The sequence below is a fragment of the Bombina bombina genome, chromosome 3 (assembly GCF_027579735.1).
Source record: "Bombina bombina isolate aBomBom1 chromosome 3, aBomBom1.pri, whole genome shotgun sequence".
Classification (NCBI taxonomy): Eukaryota; Metazoa; Chordata; class Amphibia; order Anura; family Bombinatoridae; genus Bombina; species Bombina bombina.
The window spans coordinates 4,336,230-4,358,510 of NC_069501.1; the positions used below are offsets into that span (position 1 = coordinate 4,336,230).

General features: G+C 47.4%; 1 protein-coding gene across 1 annotated transcript in view; it reads right to left on the reverse strand.

Annotated features, from left to right (window-relative positions):
• The window catches only part of CBS (cystathionine beta-synthase), a gene marked incomplete in the record, with an annotated part of 186,425 nt that extends 164,998 nt beyond the window's left edge, over window positions 1–21,427 (reverse strand). Inside the window, 3 exon segments of the mRNA XM_053705702.1 lie at window positions 10,654–10,760; window positions 13,434–13,612; window positions 21,408–21,427. Coding sequence (XP_053561677.1) covers window positions 10,654–10,760; window positions 13,434–13,606 — 280 coding nt within the window.
• Window positions 21,428–22,281: the final 854 nt, after the last annotated feature.

Here is a 22,281-nt window from a genome sequence, read left to right on the forward strand (position 1 = left end):
ACCAGCCTCATTCACTGGGAAAAAATATTTTTCTGCCAAGTGTCAAATAATCTTAAGAACTTTAGGGAGATGATGCGTAGATTAATAAAACTACCAATGGAAAAGACGACAAGAGTGTCAATTTGAGTTTCAGCACTTTTTCATTCAGTCTGAAATACATCTATTAAGGAGGAGAAAGGAGTATATTCTTGCGGTTTTTATGGCACTAGGGCCGAAATGCAGGACAGATACACAGCAAGAGGCTGATTAAGTACTCATGTCGGAGTATCAATGGCAGAAAAATAAAATCACTTTTTTCTAGAAAAACTAACATTTATGCTTACCTGATAAATACATTTCTTTCAAGATGGTGAGAGCCCACGAGCCATCACATGTGGGATTAAAGTCCAGACCTACAGGAGAAGGCAAAACACCCCCCACAACAGAGCATTAATCCCTCCCATGATTCCTTAGTCATACTAGATCCTATATTCAAGCTGTGAAGTCCACAAGACAATAGGGCGGGAAAATCAACTAAGGCAGGAAGAAGTACTAGATAGGCACTGCGGCCTGAAGAACTTTTCTACCAAAAGTAGCCTCAGAAGAGAGAAACATGTCAAAATGGTAGAATTTGGTAAAGGTATGAAAAGATGACCAAGTAGCTGCCTTGCAAATCTGTTCAAAGGGAGCTTAATTTCTAAAATTCCAAGGTGGCAACTGCTCTGCTAGAATGAGCAGCAATTCCATCAGGGGGAGACTTCCCCACTTCTAGGTAAGCTACGTGAATCAAAGCTTTAAGCTCATCTGCCAAGGTGATTGCAGTAGCTTCCTGTCCCATGTGGAGAGCTGGAAAAATTAATAAAAAGGAAAAATGATTTCTTAATCCTTTAGTGGCTTGAAGATAAAATTTCAAGGCCCTTACTACAAACAAATTATTAAAGTATTCTATTTTAGTGCTGGACTACAATTTCTTCATTAACGTTTTCTGAACAAATAAACAGGGAGGACATAGTAGTTTGTTCTTAAAAAGGCTTTATCCTGATGCAATAAATTCAGATAAGGAGAATCACAATACCGGCATACCTTGTTTTATTGCGTTTCACTTTATTGCGCTTTACAGATATTGCTCTTTGTACAAATTAATGTTTTGTGGCAACCCTGTGTCAAGAGAGTCTATCTACTCCATTTTTCCAACATATATACAGGGAGTGCAGAATTATTAGGCAAATGAGTATTTTGACCACATCATCCTCTTTACGCATGTTGTCTTACTCCAAGCTGTATAGGCTCGAAAGCCTACTACCAATTAAGCATATTAGGTGATGTGCATCTCTGTAATGAGAAGGGGTGTGGTCTAATGACATCAACACCCTATATCAGGTGTGCATAATTATTAGGCAACTTCCTTTCCTTTGGCAAAATGGGTCAAAAGAAGGACTTGACAGGCTCAGAAAAGTAAAAAATGGTGAGATATCTTGCAGAGGGATGCAGCACTCTTAAAATTGCAAAGCTTCTGAAGCGTGATCATCAAACAATCAAGCGTTTTATTCAAAATAGTCAACAGGGTCGCAAGAAGCGTGTGGAAAAACCAAGGCGCAAAATAACTGCCCATGAACTGAGAAAAGTCAAGCGTGCAGCTGCCAAGATGCCACTTGCCACCAGTTTGGCCATATTTCAGAGCTGCAACATCACTGGAGTGCCCAAAAGCACAAGGTGTGCAATACTCAGAGACATGGCCAAGGTAAGAAAGGCTGAAAGACGACCACCACTGAACAAGACACACAATCTGAAACGTCAAGACTGGGCCAAGAAATATCTCAAGACTGATTTTTCTAAGGTTTTATGGACTGATGAAATGAGAGTGAGTCTTGATGGGCCAGATGGATGGGCCCGTGGCTGGATTGGTAAAGGGCAGAGAGCTCCAGTCCGACTCAGACGCCAGCAAGGTGGAGGTGGAGTACTGGTTTGGGCTGGTATCATCAAAGATGAGCTTGTGGGGCCTTTTCGGGTTGAGGATGGAGTCAAGCGCAACTCCCAGTCCTACTGCCAGTTTCTGGAAGACACCTTCTTCAAGCAGTGGTACAGGAAGAAGTCTGCATCCTTCAAGAAAAACATGATTTTCATGCAGGACAATGCTCCATCACACGCGTCCAAGTACTCCACAGCGTGGCTGGCAAGAAAGGGTATAAAAGAAGAAAATCTAATGACATGGCCTCCTTGTTCACCTGATCTGAACCCCATTGAGAACCTGTGGTCCATCATCAAATGTGAGATTTACAAGGAGGGAAAACAGTACACCTCTCTGAACAGTGTCTGGGAGGCTGTGGTTGCTGCTGCACGCAATGTTGATGGTGAACAGATCAAAACACTGACAGAATCCATGGATGGCAGGCTTTTGAGTGTCCTTGCAAAGAAAGGTGGCTATATTGGTCACTGATTTGTTTTTGTTTTGTTTTTGAATGTCAGAAATGTATATTTGTGAATGTTGAGATGTTATATTGGTTTCACTGGTAAAAATAAATAATTGAAATGGGTATATATTTGTTTTTTGTTAAGTTGCCTAATAATTATGCACAGTAATAGTCACCTGCACACACAGATATCCGCCTAAAATAGCTATAACTAAAAACAAACTAAAAACTACTTCCAAAACTATTCAGCTTTGATATTAATGAGTTTTTTGGGTTCATTGAGAACATGGTTGTTCAATAATAAAATTAATCCTCAAAAATACAACTTGCCTAATAATTCTGCACTCCCTGTACACATATATTCACATGAATACACACTAACAACTAAATATAGACACACACACCACTAGCAAAAATGTTATGGCTCACTGAAGGGTCAGGTGACGGTTAGCATTTGTTAGAAATAAAGATTTTTTTAAATTAAAGTTACGCACATAGTTTTTTTTTTTTAGACAATGCTACTGCACACTTTATAGACTATAGTATTGTGTAAATATAACTTTTATATGCACTGGGGAAAAAATTAAATAGTGTGACTCACTTTATTGCTATGTTCGCTTTATTACAGTGATTTGGAACCAAACCCGCAATAGCTCAGAGGTACGTCTGTATATAGTAGAAACCTCAGATACTCTTATGGCCGAGGAACAATCAAAAAAACAGTTGAATGTCCAGACCATGCAAATGTCTGAGCCTGAGGAACCCTCAAAACCAAATGAAGGTTCTATGGAGGGGAAGCAAACCTGAAACTGATCTTATCCTGACCAAATCGTAACCAAAGTGCTGCAATGTCAAGAAGTCTCAAATAGTCTCAAATAGTCTGAAGGGGCAGAAATTTGTCCTTTAAGTGAACTGGCTGATCAACCCTAATCCAGACTATTCAGCAAAAATGTAAGAATTTGAGGAATTCTAAAACCACTCCTACATTAATTCTTAGACTCAAATCAGGAAAAGAAAACTTTCCAGAATTAGAGATAAATGCACCTTGTAACGGGCTTTCTTCCAGTACAAGAGTCCATTCTGTTTAGTACACACTAACACAGGAGCTAAGGAAGGAGTACCAAGCTGCAGGAGCTTCCAGTAGAAGAGCCCATCCTATGTAGTACACACTAACACAGGAGCTAAGGAAGGAGCACTAAGCTGTAGGAGCTTCCAGTAGAAGAGCACATACTGTGTAGTACACACTAACACATGAGCTAAGGAAGGAGTACCAAGCTGCAGGAGCTTCCTGTAGAAGAGCCCATACTGTGTAGTACACACTAACACAGGATCTAAGGAAGGAGTACCAAGCTACAGGAGCTTCCAGTAGAAGAGCCCATACTGTGTAGTACACACTAACACATGAGCTAAGGAAGGAGTACCAAGCTGCAGGAGCTTCCAGTAGAAGAGCACATACTGTGTAGTACACACTAACACATGAGCTAAGGAAGGAGTACCAAGCTGCAGGAGCTTCCTGTAGAAGAGCCCATACTGTGTAGTACACACTAACACAGGATCTAAGGAAGGAGTACCAAGCTGCAGGAGCTTCCAGTAGAAGAGCCCATCCTGCGTAGTACACACTAACACAGGATATAAGGAAGCAGTACCAAGCTGCAGGAGCTTCCAGTAGAAGAGCCCATACTGTGTAGTACACACTAACACAGGAGCTAAGGAAGGAGTACCAAGCTGTAGGAGCTTCCAGTAAAAGAGACCATACTGTGTAGTACACACTAACACAGGAGCTAAGGAAGGAGTACCAAGAAGCAGGAGCTTTCAGTAGAAGAGCCCATCCTGTGTAGTACACACTAACACAGGAGTTAAGGAAGGAGCACCAAGAAGCAGGAGCTTCCAGTAGAAGAGCCCATCCTGTGTAGTACACACTAACACAGGAGTTAAGGAAGGAGCACCAAGCTGCAGGAGCTTACAGTAGAAGAGCCCATCCTGTGTAGTACACACTAACACAGGATCTAAGGAAGGAGTACCAAGCTGCAGGAGCTTGCAGGAGAAGAGACCATCCTGTGTAGTACACACTAACACAGGATATAAGGAAGGAGTACCAAGCTGCAGGAGATTCCAGTAGAAGAATCCATACTGTGTAGTACACACTAACACATGATATAAGGAAGGAGTACCAAGCTGCAGGAGCTTCCAGTAGAAGAGCCCATCCTGCGTAGTACACACTAACACATGAGCTAAGGAAGGAGTACCAAGCTGTAGGAGCTTCCAGTAAAAGAGCCCATACTGTGTAGTACACACTAACACAGGATATAAGGAAGCAGTACCAAGCTGCAGGAGCTTCCAGTAGAAGAGCCCATACTGTGTAGTACACACTAACACATGAGCTAAGGAAGGAGTACCAAGCTGCAGGAGCTTCCAGTAGAAGAGCCCATACTGTGTAGTACACACTAACACAGGAGCTAAGGAAGGAGTACCAAGCTGTAGGAGCTTCCAGTAAAAGAGACCATACTGTGTAGTACACACTAACACAGGATATAAGGAAGCAGTACCAAGCTGCAGGAGCTTCCAGTAGAAGAGCCCATACTGTGTAGTACACACTAACACAGGAGCTAAGGAAGGAGTACCAAGAAGCAGGAGCTTTCAGTAGAAGAGCCCATCCTGTGTAGTACACACTAACACAGGAGTTAAGGAAGGAGCACCAAGAAGCAGGAGCTTCCAGTAGAAGAGCCCATCCTGTGTAGTACACACTAACACAGGAGTTAAGGAAGGAGCACCAAGCTGCAGGAGCTTACAGTAGAAGAGCCCATCCTGTGTAGTACACACTAACACAGGATCTAAGGAAGGAGTACCAAGCTGCAGGAGCTTGCAGGAGAAGAGACCATCCTGTGTAGTACACACTAACACAGGATATAAGGAAGGAGTACCAAGCTGCAGGAGATTCCAGTAGAAGAATCCATACTGTGTAGTACACACTAACACATGATATAAGGAAGGAGTACCAAGCTGCAGGAGCTTCCAGTAGAAGAGCCCATCCTGCGTAGTACACACTAACACATGAGCTAAGGAAGGAGTACCAAGCTGTAGGAGCTTCCAGTAAAAGAGCCCATACTGTGTAGTACACACTAACACAGGATATAAGGAAGCAGTACCAAGCTGCAGGAGCTTCCAGTAGAAGAGCCCATACTGTGTAGTACACACTAACACATGAGCTAAGGAAGGAGTACCAAGCTGCAGGAGCTTCCAGTAGAAGAGCACATACTGTGTAGTACACACTAACACATGAGCTAAGGAAGGAGTACCAAGCTGCAGGAGCTTCCAGTAGAAGAGCCCATACTGTGTAGTACACACTAACACAGGAGCTAAGGAAGGAGTACCAAGCTGTAGGAGCTTCCAGTAAAAGAGACCATACTGTGTAGTACACACTAACACAGGATATAAGGAAGCAGTACCAAGCTGCAGGAGCTTCCAGTAGAAGAGCCCATACTGTGTAGTACACACTAACACATGAGCTAAGGAAGGAGTACCAAGCTGCAGGAGCTTCCAGTAGAAGAGCACATACTGTGTAGTACACACTAACACAGGATCTAAGGAAGGAGTACCAAGCTGCAGGAGCTTGCAGGAGAAGAGACCATCCTGTGTAGTACACACTAACACAGGATATAAGGAAGGAGTACCAAGCTGCAGGAGATTCCAGTAGAAGAATCCATACTGTGTAGTACACACTAACACATGATATAAGGAAGGAGTACCAAGCTGCAGGAGCTTCCAGTAGAAGAGCCCATCCTGCGTAGTACACACTAACACATGAGCTAAGGAAGGAGTACCAAGCTGTAGGAGCTTCCAGTAAAAGAGCCCATACTGTGTAGTACACACTAACACAGGATATAAGGAAGCAGTACCAAGCTGCAGGAGCTTCCAGTAGAAGAGCCCATACTGTGTAGTACACACTAACACATGAGCTAAGGAAGGAGTACCAAGCTGCAGGAGCTTCCAGTAGAAGAGCACATACTGTGTAGTACACACTAACACAGGATCTAAGGAAGGAGTACCAAGCTGCAGGAGCTTGCAGTAGAAGAGACCATCCTGTGTAGTACACACTAACACAGGATATAAGGAAGGAGTACCAAGCTGCAGGAGATTCCAGTAGAAGAATCCATACTGTGTAGTACACACTAACACATGATATAAGGAAGGAGTACCAAGCTGCAGGAGCTTCCAGTAGAAGAGCCCATCCTGCGTAGTACACACTAACACATGAGCTAAGGAAGGAGTACCAAGCTGTAGGAGCTTCCAGTAAAAGAGCCCATACTGTGTAGTACACACTAACACAGGATAAAAGGAAGCAGTACCAAGCTGCAGGAGCTTCCAGTAGAAGAGCCCATACTGTGTAGTACACACTAACACATGAGCTAAGGAAGGAGTACCAAGCTGCGGGAGCTTCCGGTAGAAGAGCACATCCTGTGTAATTCACACTAACACAGGAGCTAAGGAAGGAGTACCAAGCTGCAGGAGCATCCAGTAGAAGAGCCCATCTTGTGTAGTACACACTAACACATGAGCTAAGGAAGGAGTACCAAGCTGCAGGAGCTTCCAGTAGAAGAGCCCATCCTGCGTAGTACACACTAACACATGAGCTAAGGAAGGAGTACCAAGCTGTAGGAGCTTCCAGTAAAAGAGCCCATACTGTGTAGTACACACTAACACAGGATATAAGGAAGCAGTACCAAGCTGCAGGAGCTTCCAGTAGAAGAGCCCATACTGTGTAGTACACACTAACACATGAGCTAAGGAAGGAGTACCAAGCTGCAGGAGCTTCCAGTAGAAGAGCACATACTGTGTAGTACACACTAACACAGGATCTAAGGAAGGAGTACCAAGCTGCAGGAGCTTGCAGTAGAAGAGACCATCCTGTGTAGTACACACTAACACAGGATATAAGGAAGGAGTACCAAGCTGCAGGAGATTCCAGTAGAAGAATCCATACTGTGTAGTACACACTAACACATGATATAAGGAAGGAGTACCAAGCTGCAGGAGCTTCCAGTAGAAGAGCCCATCCTGCGTAGTACACACTAACACATGAGCTAAGGAAGGAGTACCAAGCTGCAGGAACTTCCTGTAGAAGAGCCCATACTGTGTAGTACACACTAACACAGGAGCTAAGGAAGGAGTACCAAGCGGCAGGAGCTTCCAGTAGAAGAGCCCATCCTGTGTAATACACACTAACACATGAGCTAAGGAAGGAGTACCAAGCTGCAGGAGCTTCCAGTAGAAGAGTCCATCCTGTGTAGTACACACTAACACATGAGCTAAGCAAGGAGTACCAAGCTGCGGGAGCTTCCAGTAGAAGAGCCCATACTGTGTAGTACACACTAACACATGAGCTAAGGAAGGAGTACCAAGCTGCAGGAGCCTCCAGTAGAAGAGCCCATCCTGTGTAGTACACACTAACACAGGAGCTAAGGAAGCAGTACCAAGCTGCAGGAGCTTCCAGTAGAAGAGCACATACTGTGTAGTACACACTAACACAGGATCTAAGGAAGGAGTACCAAGCTGCAGGAGCTTGCAGTAGAAGAGACCATCCTGTGTAGTACACACTAACACAGGATATAAGGAAGGAGTACCAAGCTGCAGGAGATTCCAGTAGAAGAATCCATACTGTGTAGTACACACTAACACATGATATAAGGAAGGAGTACCAAGCTGCAGGAGCTTCCAGTAGAAGAGCCCATCCTGCGTAGTACACACTAACACATGAGCTAAGGAAGGAGTACCAAGCTGTAGGAGCTTCCAGTAAAAGAGCCCATACTGTGTAGTACACACTAACACAGGATAAAAGGAAGCAGTACCAAGCTGCAGGAGCTTCCAGTAGAAGAGCCCATACTGTGTAGTACACACTAACACATGAGCTAAGGAAGGAGTACCAAGCTGCGGGAGCTTCCGGTAGAAGAGCACATCCTGTGTAATTCACACTAACACAGGAGCTAAGGAAGGAGTACCAAGCTGCAGGAGCATCCAGTAGAAGAGCCCATCTTGTGTAGTACACACTAACACATGAGCTAAGGAAGGAGTACCAAGCTGCAGGAACTTCCTGTAGAAGAGCCCATCCTGTGTAGTACACACTAACACAGGAGCTAAGGAAGGATTACCAAGCTGCAGGAACTTCCTGTAGAAGAGCCCATACTGTGTAGTACACACTAACACAGGATATAAGGAAGCAGTACCAAGCTGCAGGAGCTTCCAGTAGAAGAGCCCATACTGTGTAGTACACACTAACACATGAGCTAAGGAAGGAGTACCAAGCTGCAGGAACTTCCTGTAGAAGAGCCCATACTGTGTAGTACACACTAACACAGGAGCTAAGGAAGGAGTACCAAGCGGCAGGAGCTTCCAGTAGAAGAGCCCATCCTGTGTAATACACACTAACACATGAGCTAAGGAAGGAGTACCAAGCTGCAGGAGCTTCCAGTAGAAGAGTCCATCCTGTGTAGTACACACTAACACATGAGCTAAGCAAGGAGTACCAAGCTGCGGGAGCTTCCAGTAGAAGAGCCCATACTGTGTAGTACACACTAACACATGAGCTAAGGAAGGAGTACCAAGCTGCAGGAGCCTCCAGTAGAAGAGCCCATCCTGTGTAGTACACACTAACACAGGAGCTAAGGAAGCAGTACCAAGCTGCAGGAGCTTCCAGTAGAAGAGCCCATCTTGTGTAGTACACACTAACACATGAGCTAAGGAAGGAGTACCAAGTGGCAGGAGCTTCCAGTAGTAGAGCCCATACTGTGTAGTACACACTAACACAGGAGCTAAGGAAGCAGTACCAAGCTGCAGGAGCTTCCAGTAGAAGAGCCCATCCTGTGTAATACACACTAACACAGGAGCTAAGGAAGGAGTACCAAGCTGCAGGAGCTTCCAGTAGAAGAGTCCATACTGTGTAGTACACACTAAAATAAACATAGTAAGGAAGGCGTACCAAGCTGCAGGAGCTTCCAGTAGAAGAGTCCATACTGTGTAGTACACACTAACATAAACATAGTAAGGAAGGAGTACCAAGCTGCGGGAGCTTCCAGTAGAAGTGCCCATCTTGTGTAGTACACACTAACATAAACATAGTAAGGAAGGCACACTTCAACGCAACAACCGGAGGAGGCTGCAGGACAAGTCCTAGTGGCAAACTCCCATAAGTGAATTACTCTCAATGCCAATTTACTCCTGAACACCCATCTTTCCTATTCCCAGCTCTGTAAGGGGATAATAGATCTCACATCAGTCTGAGAACCCCTTTCTATCAACGTGTAGATCAGCACATCAAATTTCACCCTCCTCCTGCGGGAAACAAAAGATTAACTAAGGAATCATGGGAAAGAGGAAGGGATTAAAGCTCTATTCTGAGGGGACTGGAATTTAATTGAATGGCTCTCGCCATCTTATGAAAGAAATGATGTCACTGATATTTTTGTTTTATGCAGCCCTTTTATATACAGATAAACTTAACGTTACGATGAGCTATCCCTCTGTAATTTACAGCAATTAAAGTGAAATTAGCAGGAAGGAAAAAACTCAATAAAATGTTGCTACATTAAGTGAGGTCAGTCTGATGTCAGTGGCTACCAAATGCAAACACATCAAGCACTAACTTAAACCTTTCATGCCGGGGTTAACGTATCTACATCGGAACAACTGTTCCGATGCAAACAAATTGAAAACTCGCAATCGTGCACGTGATCAGGAGATTTCAATGATGGGATCGCGTCAGGGGGGCGTCCCTATGATGGTAGGCACGCCTTCCAGACAGTGATCCCATCAGGGAAGCGCCAGTGGCTTCAGGAAAGCCAAGCGGTTAGGACGTTGTATTTTGTCCTTCGACGCTAAAGCCCAGCAAAATTAAGACGAAATACAACGTCCTACCGGCGTTAAAAGGTTAATGACCAAAGACAAGTGTTAAACTTGCAGGTTTCAATCATAATCGCTAATATTTAGGGTTTTATTAATCTTTGCTGGTTGATGCTACTCGGGTGAACCAAGAGAACTGAATTTAACAAAACAGTCAGTAGAGATGGAATTTAATTCACAAAAGGGAAAAAACAGAAAATGCTAAAACTAAGACTCTAGTATTGACAGCTTCTAGGGATTCGTGTCACTAGTCTTATGGCTACGTACCCTCCCCCAGCACATGCACAGCTTGGGTTGAAGGCGTAATTTTATCACCCAGGCGATGTCTTAAATCAAAAACAAATCATATTTTACTTCTAAGGATACTCACAGAGCTCACACGTCAGACCATAGCGCTTTCCGATTTGATTAATGCGCACAAGGGGTGTGTCTCCAATCTTCTGCAGGATGCTGGAAAGGATCTTGGGGTTGTGATTGCTGTGAATGAGAACAAATGTGCGCATACTGAGAGGTGAAGCAGTACCGGGGAGGGGCAGTGCGCATACTGAGAGGTGAAGCAGTACCGGGGAGGGGCAGTGCGCATACGGAGAGGTGAAGCAGTACCGGGGAGGGGCAGTGCGCATACGGAGAGGTGAAGCAGTACCGGGGAGGGGCAGTGCGCATACTGAGAGGTGAAGCAGTACCGGGGAGGGGCAGTGCGCATACTGAGAGGTGAAGCAGGACCGGGGAGGGGCAGTGCGCATACTGAGAGGTGAAGCAGTACCGGGGAGGGGCAGTGCGCATACTGAGAGGTGAAGCAGGACCGGGGAGGGGCAGTGCGCATATTGAGAGGTGAAGCAGTACCGGGGAGGGGTAGTGCGCATACTGAGAGGTGAAGCAGGACGGGGGGGGGGGGGGGGTTTGTCAGTGCACATAGTGAGAGGTGAAGCAGGACTGGGGTCAGTGCGCATATTGAGAGGTGAAGCAGGATGGGGCCAGTGCGCATACTGAGAGGTAAGGCAGGACGGGGGGTTTGTCAGTGCACATAGTGAGAGGTGAAGCAGGACGGGAGCATTGCGCGTACTGAGAGGTGAAGCAGGACGGGGGCATTGCGCGTACTGAGAGGTGAAGCAGGACAGGGGGTCAGTGCGCATACTGAGAGGTGAAGCAGGACGGGGCCAGTGCGCATACTGAGAGGTGAAGCAGGACTGGGGTCAGTGCGCATATTGAGAGTTGAAGCAGGACGGGGCCAGTGCGCATACTGAGAGGTAAGGCAGGACGGGGGGGGGGGTTTGTCAGTGTACATAGTGAGAGGTGAAGCAGGACGGGGGGGGGCATACTGAGAGGTGAAGCAGGATGGGGGGGCATACTGAGAGGTGAAGCAGGACGGGGGGGGCATACTGAGAGGTGAAGCAGGACGGGGGGGGGGCATACTGAGAGGTGAAGCAGGACGGGGGGGGGGGCATACTGAGAGGTGAAGCAGGACGGGGGGGGCATACTGAGAGGTGAAGCAGGACGGGGGGGGGGCATTGCGTGTACTGAGAGGTGAAGGACAGGGGGCAGTGCGCATACGGAGAGGTAAAGCAGGATGGAGGGGGGGGGGACATACTGAGAGGTGAAGCAGGACGGGGGAGCATACTGAGAGGTGAAGCAGGACGGGGGGGGCATACTGAGAGGTGAAGCAGGACGGGGGGGGGCATATTGAGAGGTGAAGGACGGGGGGGGGAATACTGAGAGGTGAAGCAGGACGGGGGGGGGCATACTGAGAGGTGAAGCAGGACGGGGGGGGCATAATGAGAGGTGAAGCAGGACAGGGGGGGCATACTGAGAGGTGAAGCAGGACGGGGGGCATACTGAGAGGTGAAGCAGGACGGGGGAGCATACTGAGAGGTGAAGCAGGACGGGGGCATACTGAGAGGTGAAGCAGGACGGGGGGGGGCATACTGAGAGGTGAAGCAGGACGGGGGGGGGGCATACTGAGAGGTGAAGCAGGACGGGGGGGGGGCATACTGAGAGGTAAAGCAGGACGGGGGGCATACTGAGAGGTGAAGCAGGACGGGGGGCATACTGAGAGGTGAAGCAGGACGGGGGGCATACTGAGAGGTGAAGCAGGACGGGGGGGGGCATTGCGTGTACTGAGAGGTGAAGGACAGGGGGCAGTGCGCATACTGAGAGGTAAAGCAGGATGGAGGGGGGGAGGGAACATACTGAGAGGTAAAGCAGGACGGGGGGGGGCATACTGAGAGGTGAAGCAGGACGGGGGGGCATACTGAGAGGTGAAGCAGGACGGGGGAGCATACTGAGAGGTGAAGCAGGACGGGGGAGCATACTGAGAGGTGAAGCAGGACGGGGGAGCATACTGAGAGGTGAAGCAGGACGGGGGGGGCATACTGAGAGGTGAAGCAGGACGGGGGGGGGCATACTGAGAGGTGAAGCAGGACGGGGGGGGCATACTGAGAGGTGAAGCAGGACGGGGGGCATACTGAGAGGTGAAGCAGGACGGGTAAGCATACTGAGAGGTGAAGCAGGACGGGGGAGCATACTGAGAGGTGAAGCAGGACGGGGGGGCATACTGAGAGGTGAAGCAGGACGGGGGGGGGCATATTGAGAGGTGAAGGAAGGGGGGGGCATACTGAGAGGTGAAGCAGGACGGGGGAGCATACTGAGAGGTGAAGCAGGACGGGGGGGCATACTGAGAGGTGAAGCAGGACGGGGGGGCATACTGAGAGGTGAAGCAGGACGGGGGGCATACTGAGAGGTGAAGCAGGACGGGGGGGGCATACTGAGAGGTGAAGCAGGACGGGGGGCATACTGAGAGGTGAAGCAGGACGGGGGGCATACTGAGAGGTGAAGCAGGACGGGGGGGGGCATACTGAGAGGTGAAGGACGGGGGGGGCATACTGAGAGGTGAAGGACGGGGGGGCATACTGAGAGGTGAAGCAGGACGGGGGGCATACTGAGAGGTAAAGCAGGACGGGGGCATACTGAGAGGTGAAGCAGGACGGGGGGCATACTGAGAGGTGAAGCAGGACGGGGGGCATACTGAGAGGTGAAGCAGGATGGAGGGGGGGGGGAACATACTGAGAGGTGCATTACACAGAGCACACAGGGAGCCCAGACACTGGCACACAGAGAGCAAACATGATGGGGCACATACTGCTGGGCACTTACAGGGGCATATGGTGATGCGGTGACTCTGACTGTGGTGTCCCCAGTTTCCAGGTGCATCTGCTAGGAAGGTCAGGACGTATCCATTTCCTGTCTGCGCCACTTCCATTGGTCACACGATTGTCTGCCAAGTGCGGGCAGGATGAGGACTCTGAGTCAGGTGGCACAGAAGGCATAATGATCTGATGGGAACAGATGGCAGAAACTATCAGCCTACCTCTAGGATAGGTTTTTGCAGCTCCCCCTCACACACACCTATAGGTCAGATAGGTACTCGCAGTCCCACACCGCTAGGTCAGGTAGGTACTCGCAGTCCCACACCGCTAGGTCAGGTAGGTACTCGCAGTCCCACACCGCTAGGTCAGGTAGGTACTCGCAGTCCCACACCGCTAGGTCAGGTAGGTACTCGCAGTCCCACACCGCTAGGTCAGGTAGGTACTCGCAGTCCCACAACAATAGGTCAGGTAGGTACTCGCAGTCTCACAACAATAGGACAGGTAGGTACTCACAGTCTCACAACAATAGGACAGGTAGGTACTCACAGTCTCACAACAATAGGACAGGTAGGTACTCACAGTCTCACAACAATAGGACAGGTAGGTACTCACAGTCTCACAACAATAGGACAGGTAGGTACTCACAGTCTCACACCTCAGCCATCTTTTCCTGGACACTTATGAGTTACAAATGCTGCAGGGAGGAACATGTATTGTGTTTCTGGACAGCACTATTCATATTCCTCCCTGCACACCCTGCAGCATGTGTAACTTATTAGTGTTCTGTATTTTAAGGGACAGGTGGCAACCCTACAGGTAGGTACTCACAGTCTCACACCTATAAGTCAGGTAGGTACTCACAGTCTCACACCTATAAGTCAGGTAGGTACTCACAGTCTCACACCTATAAGTCAGGTAGGTACTCACAGTCTCACACCTATAAGTCAGGTAGGTACTCACAGTCTCACATCTATAGGTCAGGTAGGTACTCACAGTCTCACACCTATAAGTCAGGTAGGTACTCACAGTCTCACATCTATAGGTCAGGTAGGTACTCACAGTCTCACACCTATAGGTCAGGTAGGTACTCACAGTCTCACACCTATAAGTCAGGTAGGTACTCACAGTCTCACACCTATAGGTCAGGTAGGTACTCACAGTCTCACACCTATAAGTCAGGTAGGTACTCACAGTCTCACACCTATAGGTCAGGTAGGTACTCACAGTCTCACACCTATAGGTCAGGTAGGTACTCACAGTCTCACACCTATAAGTCAGGTAGGTACTCACAGTCTCACACCAATAGGTCAGGTAGGTACTCACAGTCTCACACGTATAGGTCAGGTAGGTACTCACAGTCTCACACCTATAAGTCAGGTAGGTACTCACAGTCTCACACCTATAGGTCAGGTAGGTACTCACAGTCTCACACCTATAAGTCAGGTAGGTACTCACACCTATAGGTCAGGTAGGTACTCACAGTCTCACACCTATAAGTCAGGTAGGTACTCACAGTCTCACACCTATAAGTCAGGTAGGTACTCACAGTCTCACACCTATAGGTCAGGTTGGTACTCACAGTCTCACAACAATAGGTCAGGTAGGTACTCACAGTCTCACACCTATAAGTCAGGTTGGTACTCACAGTCTCACACCTATAAGTCAGGTAGGTACTCACACCTATAGGTCAGGTAGGTACTCACAGTCTCACACCTATAAGTCAGGTAGGTACTCACAGTCTCACACCTATAAGTCAGGTAGGTACTCACAGTCACACCTATAGGTCAGGTTGGTACTCACAGTCTCACAACAATAGGTCAGGTAGGTACTCACAGTCTCACACCTATAAGTCAGGTTGGTACTCACAGTCTCACACCTATAAGTCAGGTAGGTACTCACACCTATAGGTCAGGTAGGTACTCACAGTCTCACACCTATAAGTCAGGTAGGTACTCACAGTCTCACACCTATAGGTCAGGTTGGTACTCACAGTCTCACAACAATAGGTCAGGTTGGTACTCACAGTCTCACACCTATAAGTCAGGTTGGTACTCACAGTCTCACACCTATAAGTCAGGTTGGTACTCACAGTCTCACAACAATAGGTCAGGTAGGTACTCACAGTCTCACAACAATAGGTCAGGTAGGTACTCACAGTCTCACACCTATAGGTCAGGTAGGTACTCACAGTCTCACACCTATAGGTCAGGTAGGTACTCACAGTCTCACACCTATAAGTCAGGTAGGTACTCACAGTCTCACACCTATAAGTCAGGTAGGTACTCACAGTCTCACATCTATAGGTCAGGTAGGTACTCACAGTCTCACACCTATAGGTCAGGTAGGTACTCACAGTCTCACACCTATAGGTCAGGTAGGTACTCACAGTCTCACACCTATAAGTCAGGTAGGTACTCACAGTCTCACACCTATAGGTCAGGTAGGTACTCACAGTCTCACACCTATAAGTCAGGTTGGTACTCACAGTCTCACACCTATAGGTCAGGTTGGTACTCACAGTCTCACAACAATAGGTCAGGTTGGTACTCACAGTCTCACACCTATAAGTCAGGTTGGTACTCACAGTCTCACACCTATAGGTCAGGTTGGTACTCACAGTCTCACACCTATAAGTCAGGTAGGTACTCACAGTCTCACACCTATAGGTCAGGTTGGTACTCACAGTCTCACACCTATAGGTCAGGTTGGTACTCACAGTCTCACACCTATAAGTCAGGTTGGTACTCACAGTCTCACACCTATAAGTCAGGTTGGTACTCACAGTCTCACAACAATAGGTCAGGTAGGTACTCACAGTCTCACACCTATAAGTCAGGTTGGTACTCACAGTCTCACAACAATAGGTCAGGTAGGTACTCACAGTCTCACATCTATAGGTCAGGTTGGTACTCACAGTCTCACACATATAAGTCAGGTAGGTACTCACAGTCTCACACCTATAGGTCAGGTAGGTACTCACAGTCTCACACCTATAAGTCAGGTAGGTACTCACAGTCTCACACCTATAAGTCAGGTAGGTACTCACAGTCTCACACCTATAAGTCAGGTAGGTACTCACAGTCTCACACCTATAGGTCAGGTAGGTACTCACAGTCTCACACCTATAAGTCAGGTAGGTACTCACACCTATAGGTCAGGTAGGTACTCACAGTCTCACACCTATAAGTCAGGTAGGTACTCACAGTCTCACACCTATAGGTCAGGTTGGTACTCACAGTCTCACAACAATAGGTCAGGTAGGTATTCACAGTCTCACACCTATAAGTCAGGTTGGTACTCACAGTCTCACAACAATAGGTCAGGTAGGTACTCACAGTCTCACACCTATAGGTCAGGTTGGTACTCACAGTCTCACAACAATAGGTCAGGTAGGTACTCACAGTCTCACACCTATAAGTCAGGTTGGTACTCACAGTCTCACACCTATAAGTCAGGTTGGTACTCACAGTCTCACACCTATAAGTCAGGTAGGTACTCACAGTCTCACACCTATAAGTCAGGTAGGTACTCACAGTCTCACACCTATAGGTCAGGTAGGTACTCACAGTCTCACACCTATAGGTCAGGTAGGTACTCACAGTCTCACACCTATAGGTCAGGTAGGTACTCACAGTCTCACACCTATAAGTCAGGTAGGTACTCACAGTCTCACACCTATAGGTCAGGTAGGTACTCACAGTCTCACACCTATAAGTCAGGTAGGTACTCACAGTCTCACACCTATAGGTCAGGTAGGTACTCACAGTCTCACACCTATAAGTCAGGTAGGTACTCACACCTATAGGTCAGGTAGGTACTCACAGTCTCACACCTATAAGTCAGGTAGGTACTCACAGTCTCACACCTATAAGTCAGGTAGGTACTCACACCTATAAGTCAGGTAGGTACTCACAGTCTCACACCTATAGGTCAGGTAGGTACTCACAGTCTCACACCTATAGGTCAGGTAGGTACTCACAGTCTCACACCTATAGGTCAGGTAGGTACTCACAGTCTCACACCTATAGGTCAGGTAGGTACTCACAGTCTCACACCTATAAGTCAGGTAGGTACTCACAGTCTCACACCTATAGGTCAGGTAGGTACTCACAGTCTCACACCTATAAGTCAGGTAGGTACTCACAGTCTCACACCTATAGGTCAGGTAGGTACTCACAGTCTCACACCTATAGGTCAGGTAGGTACTCACAGTCTCACACCTATAGGTCAGGTTGGTACTCACAGTCTCACAACAATAGGTCAGGTAGGTACTCACAGTCTCACACCTATAAGTCAGGTAGGTACTCACAGTCTCACACCTATAAGTCAGGTAGGTACTCACAGTCTCACACCTATAGGTCAGGTAGGTACTCACAGTCTCACACCTATAAGTCAGGTAGGTACTCACAGTCTCACACCTATAAGTCAGGTAGGTACTCACACCTATAGGTCAGGTAGGTACTCACAGTCTCACACCTATAAGTCAGGTAGGTACTCACAGTCTCACACCTATAGGTCAGGTAGGTACTCACAGTCTCACACCTATAGGTCAGGTAGGTACTCACAGTCTCACACCTATAAGGTCAGGTAGGTACTCACAGTCTCACACCTATAAGTCAGGTAGGTACTCACAGTCTCACACCTATAAGTCAGGTAGGTACTCACAGTCTCACACCTATAAGTCAGGTAGGTACTCACAGTCTCACACCTATAGGTCAGGTAGGTACTCACAGTCTCACACCTATAAGTCAGGTAGGTACTCACAGTCTCACACCTATAGGTCAGGTTGGTACTCACAGTCTCACAACAATAGGTCAGGTAGGTACTCACAGTCTCACACCTATAAGTCAGGTAGGTACTCACAGTCTCACAACAATAGGTCAGGTAGGTACTCACAGTCTCACACCTATAGGTCAGGTAGGTACTCACAGTCTCACAACAATAGGTCAGGTAGGTACTCACAGTCTCACACCTATAAGTCAGGTTGGTACTCACAGTCTCACACCTATAAGTCAGGTAGGTACTCACAGTCTCACACCTATAAGTCAGGTAGGTACTCACAGTCTCACACCTATAGGTCAGGTAGGTACTCACAGTCTCACACCTATAGGTCAGGTAGGTACTCACAGTCTCACACCTATAGGTCAGGTAGGTACTCACAGTCTCACACCTATAAGTCAGGTAGGTACTCACAGTCTCACACTATAAGTCAGGTAGGTACTCACAGTCTCACACCTATAGGTCAGGTAGGTACTCACAGTCTCACACCTATAAGTCAGGTAGGTACTCACAGTCTCACACCTATAGGTCAGGTAGGTACTCACAGTCTCACACCTATAAGTCAGGTAGGTACTCACAGTCTCACACCTATAGGTCAGGTAGGTACTCACAGTCTCACACCTATAGGTCAGGTAGGTACTCACAGTCTCACACCTATAAGTCAGGTAGGTACTCACACCTATAAGTCAGGTAGGTACTCACAGTCTCACACCTATAGGTCAGGTAGGTACTCACAGTCTCACACCTATAGGTCAGGTAGGTACTCACAGTCTCACACCTATAGGTCAGGTAGGTACTCACAGTCTCACACCTATAGGTCAGGTAGGTACTCACAGTCTCACACCTATAAGTCAGGTAGGTACTCACAGTCTCACACCTATAGGTCAGGTAGGTACTCACAGTCTCACACCTATAAGTCAGGTAGGTACTCACAGTCTCACACCTATAGGTCAGGTAGGTACTCACAGTCTCACAACCTATAGGTCAGGTAGGTACTCACAGTCTCACACCTATAGGTCAGGTAGGTACTCACAGTCTCACACCTAAAGGTCAGGTAGGTACTCACAGTCTCACACCTATAAGTCAGGTTGGTACTCACAGTCTCACAACAATATGTCAGGTAGGTACTCACAGTCTCACACCTATAGGTCAGGTTGGTACTCACAGTCTCACACCTATAAGTCAGGTAGGTACTCACAGTCTCACACTATAGGTCAGGTAGGTATCACAGTCTCACACCTATAAGTCAGGTAGGTACTCACAGTCTCACCCTATAAGTCAGGTAGGTACTCACACCTATAGGTCAGGTAGGTACTCAAAGTCTCACACCTATAGGTCAGTTAGGTACTCACAGTCTCACACCTATAGGTCAGGTAGGTACTCACAGTCTCACACCTATAAGTCAGGTAGGTACTCACAGTCTCACAACAATAGGTCAGGTAGGTACTCACAGTCTCACACCTATAGGTCAGGTTGGTACTCACAGTCTCACACCTATAAGTCAGGTTGGTTCTCACACCTATAGGTCAGGTAGGTACTCACAGTCTCACACCTATAGGTCTGGTAGGTACTCACAGTCTCACATCTATAGGTCAGGTAGGTACTCACAGCCTCACACCTATAAGTCAGGTTGGTACTCACAGTCTCACACCTATAAGTCAGGTTGGTTCTCACACTTATAGGTCAGGTAGGTACTCACAGTCTCACACCTATAAGTCAGGTAGGTACTCACAGTCTCACACCTATAAGTCAGGTAGGTACTCACAGTCTCACACCTATAGGTCAGGTAGGTACTCACAGCCTCACACCTATAAGTCAGGTAGGTACTCACAGCCTCACACCTATAAGTCAGTAGGTACTCACCAGTCTCACACCTATAGGTCAGGTAGGTACTCCACAGTCTCACACCCTATAGTCAGGTAGGTACTCACAGTCTCACAACATATAGGTCAGGTAGGTACTTCACAGTCTCACACCTATAAGTCAGGTAGGTACTCACAGTCTCCACCCCTATAGTCAGGTAGGTACTCACAGTCTCACACCTCATAGTCAGGTAGGTACCTCACAGTCACACACCTATAAGGACAGGTAGGTACTCACAGTCTCACACAATACGGGTCAGGTAGGTACTCGCAGTCTCACACCTATAGGTCAGGTAGGTACTCACAGTCTCACCACCTATAGGTCATGGTAGGGTACTCACAGTCTCCACACCTATTAGGTCAGGTAGGTACTCACATGGTCTCACAACCTATAAGGTCAGGTAGGTAATCACAGTCTCACACTATAAGGTCAGGTAGGTACTCACAGTCTCACACTATAAGTCAGGTAAGGTACTCACAGTCTCACATCTATAGGTCAGGTAGTACTCACAGTCTCACATCTATAGGTCAGGTAGGTACTCACAGTCTCACACCTATAGTCAGGTAGGTAGGTATCTCACAGTCTCACACCTATAGGTCAGGTAGGTACTCACAGTCTCACACCTATAAGTCAGGTAGGTACTCACAGTCTCACACCTATAAGTCAGGTAGGTACTCACAGTCTCACACCTATAAGTCAGGTAGGTACTCACAGTCTCACAACAATAGGACAGGTAGGTACTCACAGTCTCACACCTATAAGTCTGGTAGGTACTCACAGTCTCACACCTAAAAGTCAGGTTGGTACTCACAGTCTCACACCTATAAGTCAGGTAGGTACTCACAGTCTCACACCTATAAGTCAGGTAGGTACTCACAGTCTCACAACAATAGGACAGGTAGGTACTCACAGTCTCACACCTATAAGTCTGGTAGGTACTCACAGTCTCACACCTATAGGTCAGGTAGGTACTCACAGTCTCACACCTATAGGTCAGGTAGGTACTCACAGTCTCACATCTATAGGTCAGGTAGGTACTCACAGTCTCACACCTATAAGTCAGGTAGGTACTCACAGTCTCACAACAATAGGACAGGTAGGTACTCACAGTCTCACACCTATAAGTCAGGTAGGTACTCACAGTCTCACACCTATAGGTCAGGTAGGTACTCACAGTCTCACACCTATAAGTCAGGTAGGTACTCACAGTCTCACACCTATAGGTCAGGTAGGTACTCACAGTCTCACACCTATAAGTCAGGTAGGTACTCACAGTCTCACACCTATAAGTCAGGTAGGTACTCACAGTCTCACACCTATAAGTCAGGTAGGTACTCACAGTCTCACAACAATAGGACAGATAGGTACTCACAGTCTCACACCTATAGGTCAGGTAGGTACTCACAGTCTCACAACAATAGGTCAGGTAGTACTCACAGTCTCACACCTATAAGTCAGTAGGTACTCACAGTCTCACACCTATAGGTCAGGTAGGTACTCACAGTCTCACACCTATAGGTCAGGTAGGTACTCACAGTCTCACACCTATAAGTCAGGTTGGTACTCACAGTCTCACACCTATAGGTCAGGTAGGTACTCACAGTCTCACACCTATAAGTCAGGTAGGTACTCACAGTCTCACACCTATAAGTCAGGTAGGTACTCACAGTCTCACACCTATAGGTCAGGTAGGTACTCACAGTCTCACACCTATAGTCAGGTAGGTACTCACAGTCTCACACCTATAGTCAGGTAGGTACTCACAGTCTCACACCTATAGGTCAGGTAGGTACTCACAGTCTCACACCTATAGGTCAGGTAGGTACTCACAAGTCTCACACCTATAGGTCAGGTAGGTACTCACAGTCTCACACCTATAGGTCAGGTAGGTACTCACAGTCTCACACCTATAGGTCAGGTAGGTACTCACAGTCTCACACCTATAGGTCAGGTAGGTACTCACAGTCTCACACCTATAGGTCAGGTAGGTACTCACAGTCTCACACCTATAGGTCAGGTAGGTACTCACAGTCTCACACCTATAAGTCAGGTAGGTACTCACAGTCTCACACCTATAGGTCAGGTAGGTACTCACAGTCTCACACCTATAAGTCAGGTAGGTACTCACAGTCTCACACCTATAAGTCAGGTAGGTACTCACAGTCTCACAACAATAGGACAGGTAGGTACTCACAGTCTCACACCTATAAGTC